This window comes from Geotrypetes seraphini, chromosome 2 (genome assembly GCF_902459505.1).
Source record: "Geotrypetes seraphini chromosome 2, aGeoSer1.1, whole genome shotgun sequence".
Lineage (NCBI taxonomy): Eukaryota > Metazoa > Chordata > Amphibia > Gymnophiona > Dermophiidae > Geotrypetes > Geotrypetes seraphini.
Window position 1 is genome coordinate 443,246,307 of NC_047085.1, and position 17,961 is coordinate 443,264,267.

Below are 17,961 nucleotides of genomic sequence, written 5' to 3' on the forward strand. Positions count from 1 at the left end.
TCTCCTGTATTCGTACCTATATTCCAATAGGTAAATAAATAATCTCCAACTCCCTGGCTCCTCGTGGCTCCAAGGGGCTCCCAAGGGGCCTGGCGAGCCCCTTAGGGCACGCCCCTTCGGCCACGCCCTGCGGCCGCGCGGGTGCGGCCGCAACCGCGGCGGCGTTCTGGTTTTAAATTGTTGGAGACGGACCCGGTGACGTCAGGGGTCCGTCTCTGAAGATGCCTGCCAGGAACAAGTAGTTAGAAGCAGAACCGCTGCTGCAGGAAGCCAGGGAGAGAGGCACAATCCCCTCCGATGAAACACTCCGATGCAGGAGATCTCCCGAGTCTCCCGCGGCGGCGTTCTGGTTTTAAATTGTTGGAGACGGACCCGGTGACGTCAGGGGTCCGTCTCTGAAGATGCCTGCCAGGAACAAGTAGTTAGAAGCAGAACCGCTGCTGCAGGAAGCCAGGGAGAGAGGCACAATCCCCTCCGATGAAACACTCCGATGCAGGAGATCTCCTTGTCATTTTCTTCTTTCTCTGTGCTAACCATCCATCTTCCATCTCTGTCCTCCCCTTTCGTTTCCCTACACTCTCCCGGAGGTCTGGCATCTTTCCTTTTTTTCATGTCCATATTTGCAGCTGCAGCAATTGGACCCCACCATCCCCAGATCCACCGTCTGTCCGTTTCTCAATTACCCTTTCATCCAGCATCTTTTCCTCCTTCCCCGCCACCCCAGAGTCCACCATCTCTCTGTTTCTCTTCCCAACTACCTTCCAATCCAGTATCTCTATCCCTCCTCCACACCATCCCTTGTGTCCAACCTCTCTCTCTTTCTGTTCCTTCCCTCCCTCCATCCCAATGCCCATCTCTCTCCCTCTCCTCTGTTTTATTTCTTCCCCACTCTCCCTCCAAGCAAACATATTCCCTTTCTTTTTAGCCTCTCTTTCTATCCCTCCCTTTTTTCAGCATTTCCTCTCTTGCCCCTCTACATTGAGCATCTTCCTCTTTCCTCCCTGCTTTCCCCTCCCACATGTCCTGTATCCACTCTATGTCCTTACTCCCGCTCTCCATGCTTATGATCTCCCTTTGTCATTCTTCACCTATCCATGATCTAGCATTTTCTTGGTCACTCTGTTCCCTGCAGTATCCCCATTTGTGTCCCTAAATGTCTGCATCCTTATCCTCCCCTCACTCCTCCTCAGTCCGGCACATGTACGTCTGAACCCCTCCTTCTCTCCCTCTGGGTACTTCTATACCATGACCCATCCCCGTCCCGAAGGCCTGCATGTTTTCCCCCCTTCTTCCCGGTCTCACCTTCATATTTGGCCTGCCGTTCCTACCCTCCCTCCATCCCGGCTTCCTGGTCTTTGGTCAGCCAGCAGCGGCTGCTGCTGCTCTTCACATGTGTCTGCCTTTGCCTGATCTCCTCTTCAGAGCAGCCTGCTGAGGATCGCTGGCCTGCTTTAGTGAACCTTGCAGGCCTCTGTTGACCTCGGTAGCAAGTTCCCTATGACGCGATCCCGCCCCTTCTCTGACGTACGGGATCGCGTCAGAGGGAACGTGCTACCGAAGTCGACAACGGCCTGCGAGGTTCGCTACAGCCGGCTAACGATCCTCAGTAGGCTGCTTTGAAGAGGAGATCAGATGAAGGCAGAACTGAGTGAAGAGCAGCAGTGGCAGCGGTTGTCACTATCCATAGAACTCCAATTAATACGTAAGTTTCCCTTTTAGATTATTGTTTAATATTTAGACTCATTGTATGGTAATGTACTTAGACTTACTGTATTGTATTGTATTTAGACTCATAGTAATGTATTGTATTGTATTGTATTGAGACTCATTGTTCGGTATTGTAAGTAGACTTATTGTATTGTATTAAGACCTTTTGTTATTCGCTGAATGTCCAGCCTTCTTACAATGTAAACCGCCTAGAAGTCGCCTGACTATGGCGGTATAGAAAAATAAAGTTATTATTATTATTATTATTGTTGCCGGCTGGCCAGATTGAGTATAAAGTTGAAAATGTCTGGCGGACCAATTTTTAACTCACCTGGCTCGCGGGCCAGAGTTTGGCATGTCTGCCCTATAGGATCCTTCCAGAAGAGATCAGGATCACACTAAAGAATGGGTTATGCTCCCCCGTATAGGACTATTCCTTACAAGAACAGAACACAAGAGTGGGCTATTAACCTAGGAAGGAGTGAGGGGAGAAGAGGCGACCAGGAAACAGCCCTGAGGAACAAAAAGGGCAGGGCAGAGAAAGAAAGCCACTGGGAGGAGATTGCAGATGAAGTGCTGACTGCAACTCTGGCTGTTCCTTACAGAGCTGTCTGAAGACAACAGAAAATAAGCTTTACGGAGGGGAACCTTTTTACTTCTGTACCTGCCTGCCTAGAAAAACTGAACCTGTGTGTTAAAAGACTTCTAACAACTCTGTATTTGGAGCAGGGCAAGTACTAGTGCTGCCCGATTCAGAAAAAAAATGTTTTGATTCAATTCAGCCTATTGAATTGACTTTTCGATTCAACTTGATTTTCCTGCCCAATTGGGTGGTTGGGTTTGTTTTATTTTGGGGTTTGTTTGGGGTTTTTTTTCAAACATCTTAGTGGATTTATTTTATAACCTCTTCACCCCTTTTATAGACTCTTCACCCCCTTTGCCCTCTCCTACCCACACTGGCACTGTGGTGTAAACAAAATTTAAAAAAAAAGATTTTTCCTCTTTCTGTTAAATCCTAGCTCACATTAGCGGTCTAACACCAACTCTGGCAGGATACACACTTCAAATCTGACATATTGTAATTACAAAACAGAAAATAAAATTATTTTTTCTACCATTTATTGTCTGGTCATTATTCAAATCATGTTGGTCCCAGGTTGGTCCCATGTTGGTCCCTGGTTGTCTTCTGATAACTTGCTTGCTAGGGTCTCCTGCCCATTTGTCGTTTTCTTCTTTCTCGGTGCTAACCAACCATCTCTGTCCTCCCCTTCTGTTTCCCTTCCCTCCCCCGAAGGTCTGGCATCTTTCCTTTTTTTTTTGTCCCTGCAGCGATGGACCCCACCAACCCCAGATCCACCATCTTTCCTTTTCTTAACTACCCTTTCATCCAGCATCTCTCCCTCCTTCCCCACCACCCCAGGGTTCACCGTCTCTCCCATTCTTTTCCCAACTACCCTCCTTTCCAGTATATCTATCCTCCCCCTCCCACACCATCTCTTATGTCCAACTTCTCTCCCTTTCTGTTCCTTCCCTCCCTAAATCCTATTGTCCACCATCTCGCTCCCTCTCCTCTGTTTTTAGACCCATTATTTCTTCCCCCGATCCGGCATATGCACATCTTTGAACCGCCCCTTCCCTCCCTCCTTCCGTGTATTTCTACATCAGCCCCCCTGAAGGCCTGCCCCCTCCCCCCAAGGGCCTCCAATTATATGAATGAGCTTGAAAAAGGCTCGGTCCTGGATATCTTATAAACATTCAACCGGGACCTGGAATAGGTTAAACCAGTGTTTCTCAACCTTTCAAGCCAAGTTACCCCCTAAGCCTTACAAATACCAACTGAGTTACCCCCTCTCCCCCCCGGCCAAAACGAGTACTCCAAACCCGTCCAAACTCCGCCCCAGACCCACTCCCATAATAATAATAATACTAATTGTAATGCAGTTTCTTCCATCCATTTTTCATATACACACAATATAATCTTATTAACAGATAATGGTAACCACAAAATATAAGTATATTGGGATAAAACATTGAAAAAGAAGTATAAACATTATTGGTAGAGAAAGCACAGTTGCTTATTATCTGTAATAGGGGTTCTCAATGGATAGCAAGAAAAATCGGACACAAGACTCCTGCAGAATTGACCTATAAACCTGTGATTCACAACTCGGTCTTCAGAGCATACCCAGCCAGTCAGGTATTCAAGATTTCTATGATGAAAATGCATGAGATAGATTTGCATGTATTGCCTCCTTTATATGCAAATCTATCTTGCATATCCATATTTGATATCCTGCAAATCTAGCTGGTTGAATGTGACTCGAGGTCTGGGTTGAGAATCACTGCTGTAAACACTGTCATAGAGTGAGGGGACTCAGTGAGGCAGAAACTGAATGGGAAGTCTTGTACATGCCTGAATATTTCATGTTAATTCCACTGTTTGCTATCCAGTAATGTATCTGATTTTATCCTACTGTTTACAGTGCTACAGAGAACTGTTACAGCTTCTCTTTTTTTTCAGATTTTGTTCCCTCTGAGTTACAGTTGTGACACAAAGGGCAATATTGTTTAGATATATGTAATGTCGCATATAGCTCCTTAATGGGATTTTTGTTGGAAAGGCCTAAAGTTAAGCATGTAACTTAATTTGAAAATTGGCTTCAATAATGAGCTTTAACTGCTCATAATTGAAAAAAATAAAATTTAATTAAGAGATAGGCATCTACAAAACATAGACACCTAGTGCTTGCGCCTAGTGACACCTAACACCAAAGTAGACATGTTTAGGGGTAGAGAAAGACTTAAGCGCCTCTAGGAGCGATTCTCTAAAGCAGTGATTCCCAACCCTGTCCCAGGCCAATCGGGTTTTCAGGCTAGCCCTAATGAATATGCATGAGAGAGATTTGCATATGATGGAAGTGATAGGCATGCAAATTTGCTTCATGCATATTCATTAGGGCTAGCCTGAAAACCCAATTGGCCTGGTGTTCCTCCAGGACAGGGTTGGGAACCACTGCTCTAAAGGACTTAGGTGCCTATAATGTAGGCCTTTAAAACCCTGGCCTACATTACAAGTGGCTACATTTTAAGTTAGGTGCCATTAAGTGTGATTCTGTAATGGGCACCTAAGTGTGATTGTCATGCAATAGGTGCCTATCTTTTTAGGCTCCAATTACAGAATCAGGCCCTAAATGATTAATGGCCAAGAATTAGAGGGTTTTGTTTTGTTTTAATTACTTTTTAACTATATTGTGGGTTTTATTTAGGGGAAGCAAAATCCAATGCACCTTGTGTAATATTTATTGATGAGCTGGATTCTGTTGGTGGCAAAAGAATCGAGTCTCCTATGCATCCATACTCAAGACAGACCATAAACCAGCTTCTTGCAGAAATGGATGGGTAAATATTTCAAAGTTTATTAGAGTGCAGTTAACTTCTACAAGGGAAAGCACCTCTTTCTAGTTTGTTCTTTTATTTCCCTCTTGAGTCTCTTCAGTGGTGCTGAAGTAAGCCTTCCAAAACATTTTTTTTTCATTTCACTATTAGAATGGTTTATTTATTTGCTTTAAAAACCTAATTCCCCAAATATTCATTGTTTATTTTTAGCTTCAAGCCCAATGAAGGAGTTATCATTATAGGAGCAACAAATTTTCCTGAAGCTTTAGATAAGTAAGTATAAAGTCAAGCTGGACAAATGCAGTAGTTTGTTGTGTAGTGTTTGTCAGGCATACGTTGTTTCAATCATGGTCTTACTCTTCAAAATAATATATTTTTGCAGATAAAATGCCAATTTACATGTATAACGGGTGTTAAAAATATCAACCTGCTTAAAAGTACACACTGTGACATAATGGCACATGCTTTGCCTGTAGTCATATACAGGCATGCTGTTTGGGCAGAGGGTGGACAGAGTTTGAAAGTACACCTATCCATGCCTGCTAGCACAAACTAGTTGTGGGCATTTACATCTCTTTAAGAACAGGAGTAAATATCCACACCTCCAATGTAGGTACAGTTTTTATTGCTCATGGCTAGTATTTTAAAGTATATAGGTGCTTGTTTGTCTTTATAAAATAGTGCCTAATTAGGTGCCTATTTGCCCTTTAAAACCAAGCATCTAATTGTTTGTTTTTTTTTCCATTATATTTTTATTTTCAAATTTTACAAAAAGTGTACATAATAATAAAATACATTTGATATATGCATGGTATCACTTTTATATATAACACAATGTATGTCTGAATTTGATTTTCCCCTTCACCCTCCCCCCACCCTTTTATTGCCTTAACATAATATTTTCAAATTTTATAAAAGTATACAACATATTGGAATACAATTGATAATTATTCAATACCATATTTATATCTACTACAATATATTCTGGATAAATTTCCCTCCCCCCACCCTTCTATTATTTTTTAATCATTTGTTACATTTTGTATCATATATTATAATATATTATATATAAATTGTTTTCCTTATCCCCCCTATATGTGTGTCATAAAAAAAAAGAAAATCTCTAAAAGAAGAAAAGAAGAAAAAGTATTCTATTATTTAATCATTGCAGTATTTTGTCAATGGCCCCCATATTTTTATAAATTTATTATATGTCCCCTTTTGTACTGCTATTGTTCTTTCCATTTTAAAAACATGGCATATTGTATTCCACCAAAATGTGTAGTTTAGGTTGTTGTAATTTTTCCAATTATTAGTTATATGTTGAATGGCAACCCCTGTCATAATTAATAAAAGTTTATTATTTTCTGGTGAAATTTGACTTTTTTTTCTCATCATTGTTCCAAATAAAATTGTATCATATGATATTGCAATATGATTTTCCATTAATTTATTAATTTGTGGCCAAATTGAATTCCAAAATATTTTAATATAAGGACAATGATATAATAAATGATCTAATGTCCCTGGTTCTAGATTACAGTGCCAGCATCTATTAGACTTAGAACTGTCTAGTTTTTGTAAACGAGTAGGGGTCCAAAAAGCTCTATGTAATAAAAAAAACCATGTTTGTCTCATAGACGCTGACACTGTACATCCCATTCTCCAAGACCAAATTAGTGGCCATTGAGATGCATTAATTTGATGTCCAATCTCAATGCTCCAAATGTCTCTTAGACCATTTTTTGGTTTTTTATTTAAATATCCAGATATTAATTTATACCATAATGCGGCTTGATGTCCTAGGAAGTCTGCTTTAAAGCATAAGAACTTTAAACTATATTGATTGTTTAATGATTTCCATTCAGGGAACCCAACCTGAATGGCCTGCTTCAATTGCAACCATTTAAAACTTTGTGTTTTATTAAGACCAAATCTATGTTGCAATTGTGAAAAATCCAGCAGTTTACCTTCTGAAATAATATCATCTAGAGATCTGATTCCTGCAATAATCCAGTTCTTCCAAAGGATTTGAGCTCCGCCTACTTTGATCTTGGAGTTTATCCATATGGATTGATTAGTTGATTTATATATTGGGATGGGTGTTAATTTATCAATAAATCTCAATGTTTTCCAAGTATCCATTATTATTTTATTTTCTCTGTATCTTTTAGGTATATTAATACTTGGTAAATGAACTAAATTTAGGGGAAACATAAGGCGCCATTCCAAATATAACCAATCTGGTGCATTATCTATAAGTTCTGGGAGGATCCAATACATACCCTGACGTAGAATATAGGCTTGATGGTACCTATAGAAATTTGGAAAATTTACCCCTCCCTCCTTAATTGATTTTTGTAAGGTTACTAAAGCTATTCTAGGTGTTTTACCAAGCCAAAGAAATTTTGTTAAAATTCTATTAAGCTTCTTATAAAAGGACCCCTGAAAATAAATAGGTATCATACTCATTTGGTAGCAAACCACAGGCAACATCATCATTTTAATAGTTTGAACTCTGCCCCACCAAGATATATGTAATGGGTTCCATTGTTCACATAACTCCGTTACTTTTTTTAATACATATTTTTCATTTTCTTTTACAGTATCTTCAATTGTTTTTTTAACTTGAATGCCTAGATATTTAAATCCTTCTTCTTTCCATATGAATGGAAAAATATCAAATAATCCTTTTACACAGTAAACATTCAAGGGTATAATTTCAGATTTATTCCAATTAATTTTATAACCTGAAAATTTGCCAAACTTATCAATTAATTCCAATAAAGAAGATAAGGTAGACTCTGGATTTCTCAAATAAAGCAAAATATCATCAGCATAAGCCGAAATTTTATATTCCATATCTGAATATGGAATTCCTTGTATCTCCCTCATTTGCTGTATTGCTAACAATAAGGGTTCTAATACAACATCAAATAACAAAGGAGATAAAGGACAACCTTGTCTAACTCCCCTTTGCAATTGAAAACCATCAGATATCTTATTATTAATATTTAATCTTGCAATCGGGAAGCTATACAATGTTTTTACCATTTGTATAAATCCAGAACCTATACCAAACCATTCTAAAGCCTGATACATAAAATTCCATTCTACCCTATCAAATGCTTTCTCAGCATCTAATGAAACTGTAAATGCCGGTTCATCCATTTTTTTTGACAAGTTTAGCATGTGAAATAATAGTCTAGAGTTATTGGAGGAATGTCTTTTAGCAACGAAACCCGTTTGATGCATATCTATAATATGTGGGAGAGCTTTGGCTAATCTCAAAGCCAAAATTTTCGCCAATAGTTTATTATCAACGTTTATCAAAGATATAGGCCTGTAGTTTGAAACCAAAGTAGGATCTTTATTTGGCTTAGGCAAAACAATTATTATTGATTCAGCCATAGTACCTTTTATATTACCTTTTATAAGTTGTGTCTGATATAATTTTAATAAATGTGGGGAGAGGATATTTTGAAATGTTTTATAAAATTCTACTGTGTAACCATCACCACCTGGAGCGGATCCAACTCTAAGAGATCTCAATGCTGTTTCTAATTCTTTTAATGATATAGGTTCTTCTAAACTTCGTTTTATATGATCAGGAATCTTAGGTCCATTTATTAAATCTAAAAATTTTTTCCCATCTTTTTGTTTCTCCAAATAAGGTTCGGTAGAATATAGATCCTTATAAAAATTTAAAAATTGTTTTAATATTATATTTGTTTGATTTGTTATTATACCATTATCATCTTTTATTCCATTAATATTAGTTCTCCTTTTTTTTTGCCTTAAGATAATTTGCTAATAATTTTCCCGCCTTATTAGAATTTCCATAATACATCGTTTGTTTGGAAAACAAATCTTTTCTTATCATTTTTGAAGTTAATTCATTATATTTACCTTTTACTTTCAAAAGAGCTTGCAAAACTTCATATTCCCATTTACTTATCAATTTAGCTTCTAATATTTTTATTTCTTTTTCTAATTCTATATATTGTTTTTTAATTTGTTTCCTAATAAAAGCTGAATATGATATGATATTACCCCTCATAGTTGCTTTAAATGCATCCCATACATTCTCTATAGATGTATCTTCCATTAAATTTATTTGAAAAAATTCATTAATTTGTGTTTTAAAATTTTCCAAAAATTTGTCATCCACAAGCAATGCATTATCAAATCTCCAAAGAGGTCTATTATTTTCTAATTGATCTAATTGTAATTCTATCCATATTCCCGCATGATCCGAAATGATAATAGGATCAATGGAGGCTTTAATCACTTGTTGCACTTTATTTGTTGAAACAAAAATATAATCTATTCTTGAAAATGATTTATGAACCTGTGAACAAAATGAATACTCCTGATCATTAAAATGAAGAATACGCCATATATCTTTCAAATCACATGATCGAACTAAATTATCTAGACCTAAAGATTTAATATTTTTACCTGGTTTTTTATCCAATAATGGATCCATTACAGCATTAAAATCTCCAGCCACCACTAAATTAGAGGCAGCCAGTGGTAATAACATATTTTGTAGCTTTTTGAAAAATTCTGATTGATTCGAATTAGGGGCATATATATTAAATAACGTCAGGGTATCATTTCCCATACCTATATCAATATGTATCCATCTACCATGTGGATCTGAATTTTTTACCTTTATATTGGCCATACATTTTTTGTTTATAAGGATTGCAACCCCTGCTTTTTTGCCCACTGCTGGAGCAAAAAAACATTCTTTTATCCATCCACCTGATAATTTCTGTGATTCCTTCATATTAAGATGGGTCTCTTGCAGACAGTAAATATCTGCATTTTGTTTTTTTAAAAATGTTAATATTTTTTTCCTTTTAATTACGTGATTCAGGCCATTGACATTAATAGAATATATTTTAAAAGACATTATATATTTTAATACTTTTCATTATCTTATTCTTCCTCTCCTCTTTCATATTTAATATCCAAAAAATTTTCTTCATGGCACACATATTTAACCCTAATGTATCTCCCTTAATTATTCTAATAAATATTCTCCTTATCCCTCCCTTTCCCACCCAATATATTGGCTGCTTAAGGATACACATTGGAACTGTAATCCTAACATTCTCCCCATTCCAGGCAATCAATATTCAATTGTTTAAACAAATTTCCCTTCTATCTATCTATATTGATCTTTTATATATATTTAATCATTTTCCATAACATTTTATTAATGTATCATTTTCCATTTAACAATATGTTAATTTGTATTTCCTTAGTATTATGATTTCAACATATAATTATTTTAAACATATATGCAGTGTATTATTTAATAATTTTCCTATATTCTGTTCTTTCTTTCATATAATTATTATTGTCTTTTCTTTGTATTGTTTTCCTCCATTTCTTCAAATATTTCGATATGTTATATTTTCTAATTTTTCATAGAGTCTTCAAAACCATCTTAATATATTATGTTAATATATCATAGGTTCTGGTTTAGAGAGAAACTCTTTTAGTTTTTCGGGATCCTCAAAATATAAGGACTTGTCTCCAGATGACACTCTCATTTTCGCCGGGTAGTATAGACCATATTTAAATCCTTTTTCTTTGAGTAGAGGTCTCATGTCTAGTAGTTTTTTCCTTTTAGTTGTTGTAAAATTATTCCTCTTGTTCTAGAATTCACTACTGTAGCATTTTCCCCTTAATAACTGGCCTCAGAATTCCATCTTAGGTTGGTATAGCTTACAATCTAAATGAGGGGAAGATTCTCAAAGCTTCATGGTAAAACCAGACAGGCTGTTGTCATAAGAACATAAGAATTGCTGCTGCTGGGTCAGACCAGTGGTCCATCGTGCTCAGCAGTCCATTCCCGCGGCGGCCCCTAAGTCAAAGACCAGTGCCCTAACTGAGACCAGCCCTACCTGCGTACATTCCAGTTCAGCAGGAACTTGACTAACTTCATCTTGAATCCCTGGAGGGTGTTTTCCCCTATAACAGCCTCCGGAAGAGCGTTCCAGTTTTCCACCTCTCTCTTGGTGAAGAAGAATTTCCTTACGTTTGTATGGAATCTATCTCCTTTTAACGTCAGAGAGTGCCCTCTCGTTCTCCCTACCTTGGAGAGGGTGAACAACCTGTCTTTATCTACTAAGTCTATTCCCTTCAGTATCTTGAATGTTTCAATCATGTCCCCTCTCAGTCTCCTCTTTTCAAGGGAGAAGAGGCCCAGTTTCTCTAATCTCTCACTGTACGGCAACTCCTCCAGCCCCTTAACCATTTTAGTCGCTCTTCTCTGGACCCTTTTGAGTAGTACTGGGTCCTTCATGTACGGTGACAAATGCTGGACGCAGTATTCCAGGTAAGGGCATACCATGGCCCGGTACAGCGGCATGTTAACCTTCTCCGATCCTGTCAAAGCTGTTCTTGTAATAATTTTAAAAAGGCGAGTCATTCTCCAAAAACAGCGCATGCAAATGAGGTGAGGAGAACATAGGCTCGCTAAATTTACTTGAGATGAGTCGCTGGTGGTAGTAATCAGCATATGCGCAGAATACACCCACATAAAAAAACAACAAATCAAAGATCGGCAGGAGAGATGCCCACTCTCCTGCTGCATCGCACAACCTCCCAACATCCCCTGGCAGTGGGAGAGATACCCACTCTCTCCTGCCACATTGCACAATCTCCCAATACCCACTCCTGGCACTCCTGTGGGAGTGGCCTTAAGCAACCTGGGCCAATCAGAACCATAGGCCTCTCTCCGGCACATTCAAGGATGTACTAGGAAGGGGAAAGCCCATCATTTTGTAAGAAATGACGGATAATATATTGATAGTTGTTATTTATTAGTATATGGGTGGGAGGGGTGGGTTTATATAATTATTTATTTGGAATAATACAAATAAGAATATCAAGTGATGAATTAAGGTATTTCTGAATGAATGTTGTACACTTGTTGTAATTTTTGAAAATGAATAAAGATTTAAAAAAAAAAAAAAAAGAAATGGGCTTTCCAGCTGGAGTAGGTAAGTGTCCCTCCAGCCGGACTTCCTGAATAAGGTAGGGAGGGAGTGGGGGCGTCATCAGGGGCATGGGGGAGTTGATGTGGGGGGGGAGGTGTTTGGGTGATGGTGAGAGAGTGGGCATCTCTCCCTCTGCAGTGTGTATGTGTGTAGAGTTGTGGGTATGGGGGGAGTTGTCAGAGGGGAATTAAGCAATGGAAGAAATTGGGATCTCTCCCGCTGCAGGGGTGTGTGTAGAATCAGGGAGTTGTGGGGGTTGGATGATGGGAGAAAGTGGGCATCTCTCCCTCTGCAGGAGGTTGTGTGTAGAGTCAGGGCATGAGGGAGGTTGGGCGATGGCAAGAGAAAGAGGTCATGTCTCCCGCTGCGGGGGGAGGGTGTAGAGTGTGTGATATGGGGGAAATTGTTTGGGGGAGGTTGGCCGACGGGAGAGAGTGGGCATCTCTCCCACTGCGGGGGAGGGTGACGGTAGCAGTGTCAGGTGATTGTGCGATGCGGTAGGAGAGAGTGGGCATCTCTCCTGCCAATCTCCAATTTGGGGTTTCTTTGGTTTTTATTTTAATTTGCGTGAGGAGGTCCGAGCTGTCAAACCTTACTTTCCTGTCAGTGCCTGAGCCAATCAGCGCGTTCAGACACTGATCAGAAAATAAGGCTACGACCGCTCAGAACTGTCAGCAAATTTTTGCCGCAGATGTGGCACAACGAGGTTAGGAAATCACTCAGCAATGATAGAGAATCGCTCAGAATGCTCATTTTTTTTTTTATATCTTTATTCATTTTTACATTATACAATCAAGTGTAAAAGAAATCAAGTCATACTGTACATTCTTTACTTGAAACTCTGCAATCATTTTATACCATAGACTATCTCCCCTCCCTCCCTTTTCATATATTACCCCTCATAATGTCATAAAACCCACTCATCCCCCTTCCCTCTACACATATTTAATGGGGATAAATACAATTATTTATTATAATACTCAATTAATGGTCCCCACACCACTTTAAATTTCTTATAATAACCTCTCTTAGTTGCCAATGTTTTTTCCATTTCATACACCTGACAAACCGAACTCCACCAAAAACAGTAATTCAATCCCCTATAGTCTTTCCAATTATGTGTTATATGTTGGATGGCAACTCCTGTTAAAATCATTAACAGTTTATTATTATTCGATGAAATTTGACTTTTGGCCCTCATAGACATTCCAAACAAAACTGGGTCATATGATAGGGCCACAGGATTCTCTAACATACAATTTATTTGACCCCAGATCAATTTCCAAAAATTATTAATAAACGGACAATAAAATAATAGATGATCTAGAGTTCCAGCCTCAAGATGACAATGCCAACATCTATTAGACTTAGAGCAATCCAATTTTTGTAAACGAACAGGGGTCCAGAGTGCTCTATGCAACAGGAAAAACCATGTTTGCCTCATAGACGCAGACATTGTACATCTTATCCTCCAAGACCAAATACGTGGCCATTGAGATGCATTAATTTGATGCTTAATCTCAATGCTCCAAATATCTCTAAGTACAGTCCTTGGTTTTTTATTTAAATATCCAGATAATGTTTTGTACCACTGCGCGGCCTGGTGACCCATAAAATCTGCCTGGAAGCATAAGAATTCTAGAGTAAAATGAGTATTTAAAGATTTCCATTCAGGGAACCCTGCCTGAATGGCCTGCTTCAATTGCAACCATTTATAACTTTGTTTTTTATTAAGTCCAAATTTATGTTGTAATTGTGAAAACTCCAGCAGCTTACCATCATTAATAACATCATTTAAAGTACGTATTCCTGCTTCAATCTAATCCTTCCAGACAATCATAAAACCGCCTATTTGTATCTTGGAGTTCAGCCATATATTTTGACAAGTAGATTTTTGAATAGTAATAGGAGTTAAGTTGTTAACATACTTTAATGTTGTCCATGTGTCCATTAATATCCTATTACTTTTTCTTATTCTAGGCATTTTAATACTAATCAAATGACGAAGCCTAATAGGAGACATGAGCTGCCACTCCAACCATAACCAATCTGGAAGCTTCTCCATGAGTTCTGGGAGGACCCAATACATACGCATTAACGCATGGATGAGAAAATGGTGTGAGGAAGAGGGATTTCTCTTCGTGAGAAACTGGACAACGTTCTGGGGAAAGAACAAGCTTTTCAAGAAGGATGGTCTACACCTGAGCAAGGCGGGAACTAGACAACTAGCAAATAACGTCAGAAGAGCGATAGAGCAAGCTTTAAACTAAGTAGAAGGGGAAAGCCGACAGTCGACCTGGTATCGATGGTTCGGGAAACAGTACCCAGTGAGGGTACTGAGGGGAAAGATTTTGGTGAAGACACAAGTGGCAAGCAACAGACTATGAGCAAACAAGGGAGTCAGATGAAGCGAGAGGGGGAAAGGATGAACATACTGGAAGGGGAAGTCAAAACGGGATTGGATGATGAGAAAGAACAAGAGGAGGACAATAGGAACACGCCACAAGGGGAAGGCAATAGGAATCTACCACAAAGAGAGGACAAAAGAGACAATACTCAGGAGTTGACAGGCCAGGAAGGGGACAGAATGAAGCATGAAATGCAAGGTAAAATAGAAAGGAAGGGAAAATGCCAAGACTTGAACTGCATGTATACAAATGCAAGGAGCCTAAAGAACAAAATGGGGGAACTAGAAGTCATGGCCAATAAGGAGAAACTAGACATCATAGGGATCACGGAAACATGGTGGAACGAGGAAAACAAATGGGACATAGTACTGCCAGGATACAAACTCTACCGAAAAGACAGGACGTACCAGAAGGGGGGAGGAATAGCACTATACATAAGGGATACCATCCACTCAACCACTGTGGACACAGCAGAGACAAATGCCCAACTGGAGTCATTGTGGATCAAAGTACCAGGAAGCAACGGATCCGAGATAAAGATGGGACTGTTCTACCGTCCACCTGGGCAAACTGAAGCTGAAGATACAGAAATGGTAGCCGAGCTGAGAAGGGAATGCAAGAACCCAAACACCATAGTTATGGGAGATTTCAACTATCCTGGGATAGACTGGTGTCTTGGAAATTCAAAATGTGCAAGGGAAACGGAGTTCCTGGAAGCAGTCCAGGACTGCTTCATGGAACAACTAGTCGAGGCACCAACGAGAGGATCAGCGACTCTGGATCTGATCCTCAATGGGCTGAAAGGCCCCGCGAAGGATGTGGAGATCATAGGACCACTAGGAACCAGTGACCACAACATGATTCAGTTCAAAGTGCAAGTAGGACTACCTATGGGAAAGAGAACCAAGGCAACATTATTTAACTTCAAGAAAGGGAACTATGATGCCATGAGACAAATGGTGAGAAAGAAGCTCAAAAACAGCTCCAAGGAAACTCGGACTGTGGAGCAAGCCTGGTCCCTATTCAAGGACACAGTAAACAAGGCACAAAACCTATATATACCAAGATTTAGGAAAGGTTCCAAGAAGAATCAGACAAAGGACCCTGCATGGATAACCAGTGAAGTAAAGAAAGTGATAGGAGACAAGAAAAAATCATTTCGGAAGTGGAAAAAGGACAAAACTGAAGGAAACTGGAGAGAGCACAGGAAGCAACAAAAAGAATGTCACCGAGTAGTCAGGAAAGCCAAGAAAGAGTATGAGGAGAGACTAGCAAAGGAAGCAAGAAATTTCAAACCATTTTTCCGATATGTGAAAGGGAAACAGCCAGCGAGGGAGGAGGTGGGGCCCCTGGATGAGGGTGACCGGAAGGGAGTGGTGAAAGAGGAAAAAGAGGTGGCTGGTAGGCTAAACAAGTTCTTCTCGTCGGTCTTTACAATAGAGGACACATCCAGTGTGCCAGAACCGGAAAATATCTTCAGGGGAGACCAAGAGGGGAAATTGTCATGCATGGAGGTAAGCCTCGAAGACGTTCTCAGGCAGATAGATAGATTAAGAACGGACAAAGCTCCGGGCCCAGACGGGATCCACCCGAGAATACTGAAAGAGCTCAGAGATGAAACAGCAGAGTTACTGCAACATATTTGCAACCTGTCCTTGAGAATAGGGGTAATCCTGGAGGACTGGAAGATAGCGAATGTTACACCGATCTTCAAAAAAGGATCGAGAGGCGACCCGGGAAACTACAGACCGGTGAGCTTAACCTCTGTTCCGGGGAAGATGGTCGAATCAATGATCAGGGAAGGTATCAATGAGCATATAGAAAAAAATAATCTGATGAGATCGAGCCAGCATGGTTTCTGTAAAGGCCGATCATGCCAGACAAATCTACTGCATTTCTTTGAGGGGATAAGTAAGCAATTGGACCAAGGTGACCCAGTAGACATTATATATCTAGATTTCCAAAAAGCCTTTGACAAGGTGCCCCATGAACGCTTACTGAAGAAACTGTGGAGTCACGGGGTGGAAGGGAACGTGTACAGATGGATCAAAAATTGGCTGGCAGACAGGAAACAGAGGGTAGGAGTGAAGGGGCACTACTCTGACTGGATAGGGGTCACAAGTGGTGTTCCGCAAGGGTCAGTGCTGGGACCATTGCTTTTCAATATATTTATTAATGATCTAGAAACGGGGACAAAGTGCGAAGTTATCAAGTTCGCGGATGACACAAAACTCTCCAGCAGGGCCAGAACTGTTGAGGAATGCAAAGAACTGCAGAGCGACCTGAACAAACTGAGTGAGTGGGCAAAAAAATGGCAGATGAGCTTCAATGTGGAGAAATGTAAGATCTTGCACATAGGGAATGGGAACTCCATGTACAGCTATACGATGGGAGGGAGGGTACTCGGGGAAAGCAGCCAAGAAAGAGATCTGGGGGTATTGGTGGATAACACAATGAAGCAGGCGGCACAATGTGCAGCGGCCTCAAAAAAAGCGAACATAATGTTGGGCATTATCAAAAAAGGTATCACTACCAGAACAAAAGAAGTTATCCTGCCACTGTATTGAGCAATGGTGCGCCCGCATCTGGAATACTGCGTCCAATACTGGTCGCCATACCTCAAGAAGGACATGGCAATACTCGAGAGGGTCCAGAGGAGGGCAACGAGGATGATAAAGGGTATGGAGAACCTTTCATATGCCGAACGGTTGGACAGGCTGGGGCTCTTTACCCTGGAGAAGCGGAGACTGAGAGAGGACATGATAGAAACTTATAAAATCATGAAAGGCATGGAAAAGGTGGAGAGGGACAGATTCTTTAGACTAGCAGGGACAACTAAAACAAGAGGTCATTCAGAAAAACTGAGAGGGGACAGATTCATAACGAATGCAAGGAGGTTCTTCTTCACTCAGAGGGTGGTGGACACCTGGAACGCGCTTCCCGGAGAGGTGATAGGACAGAGTACAATTCTGGGGTTCAAAAAGGGACTGGATGATTTCCTGGAAGCAAAGGGGATAACAGGGTACAGATAGAGGTTTACCTTACAGGACATTGAGCGAATAGGGTATGGATATTTTAGGTTAGGTAGGGAACACTTTCAGGTCATGGACCTGGGGGGCCGCCGCGGGAGCGGACTGCCGGGCACGATGGACCCCTGGTCTGACCCGGCAGAGGCAACGCTTATGTTCTTATACCTTGGCGCAAGATATAGGATTGATGAAACCTATAAAAATTTGGAAAATTTACCCCTCTCTCTTCAATTGGTTTTTGTAAAGTCACTAGAGCAATTCTTACAGCTTTACCCAGCCAAATAAATTTACTAAGAATATTATTTAACTTTTTGTAAAAAGACCCCTGAAAAAAAGCTGGTATCATTCCCATTTGATAACAAACCACAGGCAATATCATCATTTTGACTGTTTGTACTCTTC

The 17,961-nt window shown here is 40.0% G+C and overlaps 1 protein-coding gene across 1 annotated transcript in view; it reads left to right on the forward strand.

The window, feature by feature from the left end:
- The window catches only part of YME1L1 (YME1 like 1 ATPase), a 169,584-nt gene that overhangs the window by 91,061 nt on the left and 60,562 nt on the right, over positions 1-17,961 (forward strand). The window contains exons 11-12 of the mRNA XM_033931421.1: positions 4,974-5,106; positions 5,314-5,376. Coding sequence (XP_033787312.1) covers positions 4,974-5,106; positions 5,314-5,376 — 196 coding nt within the window. The remainder of the gene's footprint in view (positions 1-4,973; positions 5,107-5,313; positions 5,377-17,961) is intronic.